This window comes from Papio anubis, unplaced genomic scaffold, assembly GCF_008728515.1.
Source record: "Papio anubis isolate 15944 unplaced genomic scaffold, Panubis1.0 scaffold170, whole genome shotgun sequence".
In the NCBI taxonomy this organism is placed as follows: domain Eukaryota; kingdom Metazoa; phylum Chordata; class Mammalia; order Primates; family Cercopithecidae; genus Papio; species Papio anubis.
In genome coordinates this window covers 115,750-127,779 of record NW_022161691.1, presented here as the reverse complement: position 1 = coordinate 127,779, position 12,030 = coordinate 115,750, and the positions used below count along the sequence as shown (strand labels likewise).

At 41.9% G+C, this 12,030-nt stretch overlaps 1 protein-coding gene across 4 annotated transcripts in view; it reads left to right on the top strand.

Annotated features, from left to right (window-relative positions):
• Positions 1–12,030, top strand: part of LOC100998003 (sodium/potassium/calcium exchanger 2) — an 89,328-nt gene that overhangs the window by 40,698 nt on the left and 36,600 nt on the right. For all 4 annotated transcript variants that reach the window (XM_031661472.1, XM_031661470.1, XM_031661469.1 and 1 more), the window contains exon 4: positions 10,808–10,948. In XM_031661472.1, coding sequence (XP_031517332.1) covers positions 10,808–10,948 — 141 coding nt within the window. The remainder of the gene's footprint in view (positions 1–10,807; positions 10,949–12,030) is intronic.

Sequence of the window (12,030 nt, the reverse complement as noted above, 5' to 3'; positions counted from 1 at the left end):
ATAAAGGGTATTCAATTAGGAAAAGAGGAAGTCCAATTGTCCCTGTTTGCAGATGACATGATTGTATATTTAGAAAACCCCATTGTCTCAGCCCAAAATCTCCTTAAGCTGATAAGCAACTTCAGCAAAGTCTCAGGATACAAAATCAATGTGCAAAAATCACAAGCATTCTTGTACACCAGTAACAGACAAACAGCCAAATCATGAGTGAACTCCCATTCATAATAGCTTCAAAGAGAATAAAATACCTAGGAATCCAACTTACAAGGGATGTAAAGGACCTATCTCTTCAAGGAGAACTACAAACCACTGCTCAGTGAAATAAAAGAGGACACAAACAAATGGAAGAACATACCATGCTCATGGATAGGAAGAATCAATATTGTGAAAATGGCCATACTGCCAAAGGTAATTTATAGATTCAATGCCATCCCCATTAAGCTACCAACGACTTTCTTCACAGAATTGGAAAAAACTGCTTTAAAGTTCATATGGAACCACAAAAGACCCTGCATTGCCAAGACAATCCTAAGCCAAAAGAACACAGCTGGAGGCATCACGCTACCTGACTTCAAACTATACTACAAGGCTACAGTAACCAAAACAGCATGGTACTGGTACCAAAACAGAGATATAGACCAATGGAACAGAACAGAACCCTCAGAAATAATACCACACATCTACAGCCATCTGATCTTTGACAAACCTGAGAAAAAGAAGAAATGGGGAAAGGATTCCCTATTTAATAAATGGTGCTGGGAAAATTGGCTAGCCATAAGTAGAAAGCTGAAACTGGGTCCTTTCCTTACTCCTTATACAAAAATTAATTCAAGATGGATTAGAGACTTAAAGGTTAGACCAAAAACCATAAAAATCCTAGAAGAAAACCTAGGTAATACCATTCAAAACACAGGCATGGGCAAGGACTTCATGTCTAAAATACCAAAAGCAATGGCAACAAAAGCCAAAATTGACAAATGGGATCTCATTAAACTAAAGAGCTTCTGCACAGCAAAAGAAACTACCATCAGAGTGAACAGGCAACCTACAGAATGGGAGAACATTTTTGCAGTCTACTCATCTGACAAAGGGCTAATATCCAGAACCTATAAAGAACTCAATCAAATTTACAACAAAACAAACAACTCCATCAAAAAGTGGGTGAAGGATATGAACAGACAGTTCTCAAAAGAAGACATTCATACAGCCAACAGACACATGAAAAAATGCTCATCATCACTGGCCATCAGAGAATTGCAAATCAAAACCACAACGAGATACCATCTCACACCAGTTAGAATGGCAATCATTAAAAAAATCAGGAAACAACAGGTGCTGGAGAGGATGTGGAGAAATAGGAACACTTTTACACTGTTGGTGGGACTGTAAATTAGTTCAACCATTGTGGAAGACAGTGTGGCGATTCCTCAAGAATCTAGAACTAGAAATACCATTTGACCCAGCTATCCCATTACTGGGTATATACCCAAAGGATTATAAGTCATGCTGCTATAAAGACACATGCACACGTATGTTTATTGCGGCACTATTCACAATAGCAAAGACTTGGAATCAACCTAAATGTCCATCAGTGACAGACTGGATTAAGAAAATGTGGCACATATACACCATGGAATACTATGCAGCCATAAAAAAGGATGAGTTTGTGTCCTTTGTAGGGACATGGAGGCAGGCAGCTGGAAACCATCATTCTTAGCAAACTATCACAAGAACAGAAAACCAAACACTGCATGTTCTCACTCATAGGTGGGAATTGAACAATGAGATCACTTGGACATGGGAAGGGAAACATCACACACCAGGTCCTATTGTTGGGAGGGGGGAGGGGGGAACGATAGCATTACGAGATATACCTAATGTAAATGACGAGTTAATGGGTGCAGCACACCAACATGGCACACGTATACATAGGTAACAAACCTGCACATTGTGCACACGTACCCTAGAACTTAAAGTATAATTTAAAACAAAAAAAAGAAAAAAAAAGAAATTATTGATATCACTAAAGTCAATGAATGCTTGATAAATATTGGATAAGTGGACAGATGGAGGTACAAAATTTTTGCATTTTCCACCTTCAAATCAAATAATTGAATTATAGAATCATATTGCTGGAAATGTTATAATTCACCTAGTCAAGCTTTTTTTCTCCTACATGTCTTTGAAGAAATTGTTTTCCTAAATATTTACTTTGACATTTGTTTGAGTGTTTGAGTGTTCACTATGTGCCAAACACTATTCTAAGTGCTCTTCCTGGATTATCCTAGTTAATTTTATAACAACGATGTTATAAATTCCATTCTTTTACATTGAAGACAGCCTTGGGCTTGACTTCCTATTTAGTAGAAAACCATATGAAAAGTGTGTCTTTGTCTCTCGATCCCCTCCTCCAACCATCCCTGCAATTAGGTAAGACACTCTCAAGATGTCTTCTCCTAGGAGCCTCCCACACACTCACTATAGGCACACACTTTTTTTTTTTTTTTACCAGTTTCCAAGGAAATCTAATTGGAAAAATAAAACATGCCACCTTTGTCAGAGAGAGTATTTTTAATGCTTCAATAATGAAAGAGGAGGGAGGTAGGAGGAGAAGCAGATAGTTCCTTGTTTAAAGATAATGCTGTTTTTATTGTGCATATTCTTCTCATGGGGCTCTGTTGGCCTTTGAACACTGAATGTTGGAGTCTGAAAATAACCTATTTCCTCTTTCAGTTCTTGCTAAAGTTAGCCCCAGGAAAGTTTATTGTTATAAAGGGCTTAATCCATCTTCTACAATGTCCCCCAGATATCCATTTTAGAAGTAGCCAGAGCCAGATTATCCACAGTTATGGGAATCAGGGGTGACATCAGCAATGAAGTGCACATAAAATCACAAGCCCTCATTTTGGCCATAGCGCACTTGGTTGCCACCTCCTTCTACCTCAAACTGAGCTAAATCTCTACTTTTTTCTTGGGTAGAGATGCTAAAGAACAAGTCTTTCTTCCTAACTTATATTTGAAGTCCTGATATTCACTGATGACTTAGCACCTGCACTTCATTTTTAAATTTGCACCTAGGAACTTGGAGACGTTACTCAGTGAGCTAAAGGAGAGAAGAGGGCATCTCAGTGGCCCCTACTCTCCACACACCCCCAGGTCTGCCCTTCATTTCATTTTCAATGCTGCTGTGGATGTTACGTGACTCTGAGAAAAGGAAAGGAATACAATATTCAGATGTTTATCAGCTTTTTAAAGAAATATGAGGCTGAGAACAGTAGCTCACACCCATAATCCCAGCACTTTGGGAGGCCAAGGCAGGGGGATCACTTGAGTCAGCCTGGGCAACTAAGTGAGATCTTGTCTCTACAAAAAATAAACAAAAATTAGCCATGGTGGTACATACCTGTAGTCTCAGTTACTTGGGAGGCTAAAGTGGTAAGATTGCTTGAACCCAGGGAGATGGAGGCTGCAGTGAACTGAGATCATGCCACTGCAATCTAGCACTCTAGTGTAGGTGACAGAGTGAGACCCTGTCTCAAAAAAATAAAAATAAAAATAAAAAAATAAAAAGAATGAAATGCGAGCCATTCAGACCATTAGAAATTAGATTTAGGCTCAAGAAAATAGGAAAAAAAAAGTCAATTAAATGCTTCATTGCCGGGGTCTGACCCACAGACCCAGGCTGCACAACAGATGAATAACATACTCAGACACCGATATTCAGTGAAAGAGCAGCTAGGGGGCCAGGCCACTCACAGAGCTGTGGCAGCCACACGCCTTGACTAGCTGGCCCAGCCAGCATTTTTTCAGTGCAGATTTAATGACAAAGGTTTTGAGTCAACACCACTACAGGGTAATTACACACAGATGATTAAAGGCCAGGTTTCTGGAGACATGAGTAAACAAACTATTCAGATAAACTCCCTTGTATTATTGTAGCTACTTCTCGCCCTCTGCCCCAGGATAAGAGCCACTGCTTTCAGCTCATTCTTCCCCAAAGCTTTGTAAACCGCCCCCGATCCCCGGGCCTTCCAAGAAGGTTTGCTTCTCTTTCCTATAATTTCCTCTTACAATTTTTTCCACCACCCTGACTGAACTGTTACACTTCATGTTTGCTATACCTAGCTTTTATTTTAATAGATTAAATTTATTACAAAACAAAGCTGAGAAGCCTGGTATAACTGGATGTAAAAACCATTTGTATCTATTTTTAGGACTGAGGAAAGGAGGGAGTGTGGAATAGGGGAAGATCCTTAAGCTGCGAGTTAGGGGTTACTGAGGGTTGGCCTGGCACTGCCACTTTTCTTCAACAGGTCACTCCATCTCAGGTTCCCTACCCATCAAATGGAAGGCGCTGGTCTCAAGGACAAGACTTTTCCAATTCTGAAATTCTGGAGCTCCTTCTTCTCTTGGGGCCTAAAGCTCCTGCTCTAAAGGACTGCAGACATCTATGATTGCAGCTTGTCTGTTGTGATCTATTATTGTCCATATGATTAATTGAGTAACAAGTTATTGTACAGGAAGGTAATCCACATTAAAACATCCCAGGAGACAATTAAGCTCTGCCTTGCAATAAGGTAGTGTTTAAGGTCTGGCAGGGCCTAGAAGCAGTGAGATGCACTAATGTTTTTAAAGTCAATGAATTATGTTTTTACATAAATACGTAAGTGCTGACATTCTATTTTGACCCAGCATCATGCCACACTGAAAGGGCTTCCCAATGATAAGAGGTGGCACTCCTAAGTGTTGAAGTGAGCCGGGAGAGAGATGTAAGAACTTCACTCCCAGCCTGAATCAAGCCTCAACTGGGATTTAGGCAAATCTGGGTGATCCTCTGAGATTGCTCCTTGTGAATTGGTGTTGAGATGTTATTACCAGTCAATTAAAACTGAACTTGAATTAGGCCTACTTTCAGATGCCTCCTGGATTTTCACTTTAATTCTCTGACAGGAGAGATAGTGTTAAAGCAAGTTCTCCTTCACTCTGGAATATTGCTCAGTGCCCTTCACAGACAAAAACAAGTAAGAAACTGCGTTGCCTCCAAGAAATATTTTTCTGGCTTCTGAGGCAACCTCTGAACTAGTGAATCCAGCTCAGGCCCCTCCACCGAAGACCTGATGTTTATTTGGGGGCAAACATCTATACCAAATTCACGTGGAAAAAGTGTAAGATGCACATGCAAAGAAGCTGAATGGATTCTCATGATGCTATGAGAATCTGGACCGGCTACTGCTGTACCTCTCCCATTTACCAGATAAAAAAAAAAGGCAAGCTGATTTTACCCCTTCCAGTAGATGCTAACTGACCTCTGAAACTCTTCTCTTCTGTGCTCCGTAAGAGTTCTGATGGCCGAACCTCCAGATTTCAACCTCCAGTATTGATAAATGAGTCCTAGAAGGTGGTTATCCATTTGTTACCAGTTGTCACTTAGAATAACATTTATATTCTCTTTATCAAGTCTTTTTTTTTCCTTTGAGACAGAGCCTCTGTTGTCAGGCTACAGTGCAGCAGCGAGATCTCAGTTCACTGCAACCTGTGCCTCCTGGGTTCAAGTGATTCTCCTGCCTCAAGCCTCCTAAGTAGCTGGGATTGCAGGCACCTGTCATCACACCCAGCTAATTTTTGTATTTTTAGTAGAGATGGGGTTTCACCATGTTGACCAGGCTGGTCTCAAACTCCTGACCTCAAGTGATCCACCTGCCTTGGCCTCCCAAAGTGCTGGAATTACAGACCTGAGCCACCGAGCCCGGCTCTCAAGGCTTTTCAACCTGATACAGTTACACTAAAATTTCTATTACACCACTGAAGAATGTTACATTTCTTTAGTCCTGCCTCACCTTTTTTCACAAGATTGGAGGCTACTTACAAAAATACGTCTAATGAAAAAGGATAAAATGAATGGTTTTGAGAAAATACAGCTCAGGATGAGAAAGGACAGTAGTAAGACTGGAACACGGTGAGCACAGATCCAGCACTGTCATTGTTGGGTGCATGACTTGGGCAGACTTTCCTATAAACAGCGAGAAAACCCATGTGAAGTCCCGCATTTTGACACCTAGTCTAGTGTTTACATGTGGTCCCCTGACCTGCATTAATAAGATATCTTATAGAGAGACCAGATTCCTGCCTTCCTGTGTAATTCATAGAGCGATCCCAGGCTGCTCAGTAAACGAAGTCACAGCATGTGGGTGCCTTTGTCCCAGAAGCATTGCAATCAATCGTAAGTTTCAGATTGTCTCTCAAGTCAATACAGGCAGTCCAGGGCTCGAATGGCCCTTGATGGGTGTCAGAAACTCAGAGCCTCACATATTGTTCCTCTACCCCATGGCCCAAGATTTTCTTCTGCTGTGGGCAAAATGTCCCCTCCAGCCATCAGGAAGGAGGACGGAAGGATACACCCCCACCCTTTAAAGACAGATCTAGGAAGTTGTGTGGCGGACACTTTAATACATCCTTTGGCCAGAACTTAATCACATTGCCACACCTGGCCAAGAAGGCTGAAATTATTCCAGGCCTAGCTAAAAGCAAGCTTTCTATTTGTTAAAGCCAAAAGGCAGTACTGTCGTCCCTTGGTATCCATGGGGGATTGGTTCCAAGATCCCCAAAGATACCAAATTCCATGGATGTTCAAGCCCCTGATATAAAATGGGGTAGAATTTGCATGTAACAAATATGTATCCTCCCATATCCTTTAAATCATCTCTAGATTGCTTAGAATGACTAATGCAATGTAAATGCTATGTAAATAGTTGTTACACTGTATCGCTTTTTATTTGTATCACTTTTTATTGAAAGTTACTTTACCACAGTTCTGGAGGCTAGAAGTCCAGGCTCCAGGCATTGGCAGGGTTGGTTTCCTCGGAGGCCTCTCTCCTTTGCTTGCTGGCACCACCTTCCTGCTGTGCCCCCATCTTCATGTGGCCTTTCCTCTGTGCACAGGAACCCCTGGTGTCTCTCCAGGTGTCCTGATCTTCTCCTGTAAGGACACCAGGCAGATTCGATTAGGACCCACCCTAGTGGCCCTGTTTTAACTTAATTACCTCTTTGAAGATCCTATCTCCAAATAAGTCACATTCTGAGGTACTGATGGGGAGAGGTGGGGGTTGCAGCTTCAACATATGAATTTGGTTGGGGAGGAAGGAAGGGGCATGATTGGGAGGAACACAATTCAGTCCACAATAGGCAGAATAGATATAGGAAGACAAGCAGTAGTCTCTTGCCACGTAACCTGCCAGCATCCCTGTAACTGGATAAATACTGCAGTAATTCTTTGGAATCTTCTGTTCTGTCTCACCTTTTAAATCCAAGACTCCTCGAAAGCACGAGTCCCAGAATTAAATGCAGTGCTTTGCACCTGTAGGTGCTCAGTGACTGCTTGCAGGTGTTGGTGGTGACTGCTCATGGAATCACAGCCTGAGCAGACACTGGAACTCAGGATTCCTGATTCTCTACCACCTACTCCTCCCAGCATGCTGCACTGGCTCTTTTAAGTTCTGACAACCAACATACCACCACCCACCATGTGGGAACTTAAAGTCATATGTTTTTGTGTCAGATTTTTCATATCAAAGATTACAAGGCCCTAAAGCTTTACACAATTCTAGGGCTACTTCAGAGACCCCAGCAGATATCAAACTATTTTAAGCCCTTATATCAAAAGCCATTTGAATCCTTTCTGGACCATTTTGCTTTGTTTTGTTTTCTATGGACACCCTGCAGAAGTTTTAGGAGGTAAGGGTGAGTTGTCACAAGGTCAAAGCCAGCATATCACAACTCTAGGAAAAGTTGGAAGATCGCTGCCCTAACCTCAGTTGCCTCTCCCCTGGAGCATCCAGTTTGAACAAAGACAAAATGAGCCTCAAACTTGGAACAGTATTTTTTTCTTCCACTTCCCTAACCAGCTTGCAAGCTGCCTCCCATTGAGTCAGAGTGAGACTTTACTTGGCAAAGACAATTTCACCTAATGTATGCCAACAGCCTTGTTCCCTGGGGTACCTCTCAAATCCACCCCAGGATTCTAGGCTCCCGTACTTCCCTGTAGCAGGACTTGGCCCCCAGGAGGCTGTGAAGTTTCCATGGAGGGCCCTGTCGGCACAGCCTGAGACATAGTCTCTTCTCCTAATCCATTTCTGCCCTAGCAACAGCTACCTCCAATGCAGCTTTGGAAGCTGTACAATATAGCTAATTGTTTGCATTGGACAGTAGTGTGTTTAGAGCTTATACATCCAAACAGACTATTATTTTCTGCTATTTGCTAGTGGCAATGCCTGCCTGGTGACTTTGGCAGATGGAGAAAGGAGCTAATCCGTAGGTTATAAGCAGAAGGGTTATTGATGAAATGTCACCATCTGTTGGTGTCATTAAAATGATATGAGTCATAAAGAGTTGCTTTTGTGTTTTTTCAGAAAATGGTTAGCTTGAAGTTGAGAGAGAAGTTGCTAGATTGTGGATGGTAGTGATGAACAGAGCTCGGGGAAGGCATCAATCCCAGAACAGGGAGGAGCCTTAATGAACTCATCAGCTTGATGGGTCTTCAGGGAAGCTGACTGACCCTCTGCTCAAAAAAAAAAATCATCTCTCATGAGAGATCGGGTATTTATTAAGAATGATGCAATGCCCCAAGGCTCCCATGCCTATTTCTGGGACAACTTCCAGGAGGTAAGGGGAAACTCATTCATTTGGGTTAAACAAGAAGGATCGTACCTGGGAGGGAACAGACAGGAAAACATACCTGTCTCCTTAATCCACATTGGCCCCATGACACAAAGATTATTCACGTAGCTAGCTGACACCTTGGGAGGCTAGTGAGCCCAATAGGGAATGATATTCTGTACACCTGCTATATCCACAAGGAAGAGACAGAGGTGGCATAGAAGAGGGACCAGAGCCAGCACACCAAGCTTCCATCAAAGATTTCTTCCATTTCAGGATGGAAGAAAGCAATGGATGGAATAATATGTGAATTGCATAGCAAAGAAACAGGGAGTGTGAGGTGTGTATTTAATAAGGATCCAGGGCACCAAACTAAACTGTGCCAACTTCCTGATTCTGCCTTATTATTATACCTAATCCCTTTAAATTCCATCATGTTTGCTGTTTACAAATTCTTTTACCCACTGCCAAGGACATATACCCAAAGCAGAAGAACCTGTTGTTACCAACCTTTTTCAACATGGCCTGGCATCCCTTTTTTAAATTATTATTTCAAATTGTAACCCCTAGAGAGAGTTGAAGAGACTGTATAAACCACTACACATACTTTCGGCAGTACCTCAGGTTTGCCAGGTCAATAAACAAGACGTAGCATTGCTGCGAGCCCGGCCTCGAGGCCAGCTGACCTGAGCCTGCCCCTCCTGCCACCTCTGTAGGGACACAGGTGCTGGAGGGGTGCACTGTTACTGTTTGAAAAGTGTGTGGTGCTGGAAGCAAAAGCCCCAGGGGTGGGAGCTTTCTAAAGTTATTTATATGGTCTCAAAAGGAAGCATCAGTGGAAAAGTTCCTGTTGATATTTTTAGATCTGATGCGTGGTCCACTGCTGCACTTTCATTTTTAAACAAGCAGGGAAGGGAGTGATTGATGATGTCTACAGTGCTGTTTTGGAAGTGTTGAGGGCTCAGCTGACAGTCTAATAGTCACCCCCTGCTAGGCCCAGATCCTCCATCTCTTCCAGCCCTGACTTCAGAAGCTACTGACTTCAGTGGCTGACAAATAAAACGCTGGCCACTGGCTGCCAAGTCAGAGACTCTGAAGTTTCTTCCCTGGCTCCAACACCCTGTGCAGGTTCAATGTCTTGCTCGACTTCTACCTTCTGTTTCTGAGGACTGAGGCATATGTTTGCGTAAGTTGTCTTTGGCTGCAAGTACAATGGCTTAGAACTTAACTGTGGTTAAGCAGGTGACTGACAACCTGAGAAGGGTGTGAGGGTGAGAGGGAGAAATGAAGAGAGGTCAGTCAATGGGTACAAACTTACAGTTAGATAGAAGAAATCAGTTCTAATGTTCCTTAGGAGACTAGGGTGACCATAGCTAGCAACAACATGCTGTATGTTTCAAAGCTAGAAGAGAGGGCTCGGAATGTTACCACACATAGAAATGATAAACACTCAAGGTGATGGAGGCCCCAAATACCCTGACTTGATCATTACACATTCAATGCATGTAAAAAATACACGTACCCCATAAATATGTAAAGTATCAATGAAAGAAAAAAACACAACTACACAAAAATCTATGCACTTAGTTATTCCAAGGCCAGTGGGAAGTTAATCTCTCTTAGTAGTATTACTGAATTGTTTCTGTGGTTACTTTCATTGGCCTGATGAAAATCAGTGTTCAAAAAAAAAAGAGAAACAAAGAAATTTTAATTTTTATCAGTGCTCTCCTTCCCCAGGAGCCTGAAGCTTGTGGCTCTATCTTCAAGGAAATGGAAAGATGGGGGAGACGGTGGTCATCAAGTCTTTTCCTCCACAGATAGTTTCTTATAAGAAGCTCGTGAATTGTACTTGTAAGCCCACTCCAGTTGAATAATCGGTTGATGAACATGAGAAGCTGAAGAGCATTCAAGAGAGAAAAGAAAATTCTTACATGCTCATGACTGGGCAATGTATTATTTGTTCCTAGGACTCAGACTGTGACAAATGAGGTTTTCTTACAAACCTCAAAAACACACATATGAAGCTACTACTGGAACGAGTCCAGAAAACTCCTGATAAGACATGGAGTTTTCCCCTTGTTCTGTGCTCCTGCTGTTGTGCCTATGTACATTTAACATTTTTGTTTGTTTAATTTTACCTCTTTTTCTGCCACAGACCACAGAGACAGCTGATGATGAGGAGGACCAGCCTCTTAGCCTTGCCTGGCCTTCTGAAACCCGCAAGCAAGTCACATTTCTGATCGTTTTCCCCATAGTGTTTCCTCTCTGGATTACCTTACCTGATGTTCGCAAACCTGTAAGTAAAGCATTTTTAAAATAGTTTCCTTGTAAAACGTATGGTACATAACAGGGTGCATAGTCTGCTTCAGTTTGTGTTAAAAGGAAAAAGGAAATACACTTGTATCAAAATTTCACATGTACCGCAAAAATAGGTACAACTATTATGTAACAAAAAAAATTTAAGTTTAAGGAAAAAGAGAAAGTGACATATAAGAAGACACAAATTTCTCTCAGCAGACACACAATCATACTGATTGTTCAAGTTATCAAATCTGCATAACAAACTACCCCAAAACTTAGTGGTGTGAAACAACCATCATTTTAGTCTGCCCTTGGATCCTGTCGATCAGGAATTTGAATAGGACACATTGTGGATGGCTTGTCTCTGCTCCATAATGTCTGTGGCCTGAGTAGGAAGACTTGAAGGGTTACGTGTATCTCATCTTGGGGCTACAATCATCTGGAGGCTTCTTTGTCGTTTCTGGCACCTGGGCAGAAATTATTCAAAGACTAGGCTCAGCTGGGACTGTCTACTGGAATGCCTAAACATGGCCTCTTCATGTGACTTGGGCTTCCTCACAGCATGATGGCCTCAGGATAGTGAAATGTTTTATGTAAGAGGTGAGTCAGGACTCCAAGAGTGAGTGTTGCAGTGACAGAAGGCAGAAGCTGCATGGTCTATGATGATTCAGTCCCAGAAGTTACATAGATTCACTTCTGCTATGCCCTACTGACCAAAGCAGTCATAAGTGTGTCTTGATTAAAGGGGAAGGAGACAAAAAGTTTACGTAGAATACATCAGTGTCATGTAGCATATCACTCTCCTGTTGGGAAGAGTGTCAAAGAATTTGCAACTGTGTTTTAAAACCACCACAGTGATTGTCTCTGAGAAGGTGAGAACGGCAACTGAAGGTCTGAGGCAGGAAGGTTACTCACATTTTCTTGAGCATTCTTGTGACTATGAACATTATTAATTAATTCAAAAAATGTAAAGAGATGCATTTATGTAATATAAATGCCTACATGTCTGATGTTCTCTCTCATGTTACTATCATTACTTTAATCGATTTTATTATCTACCATTATCATGTACTGGGT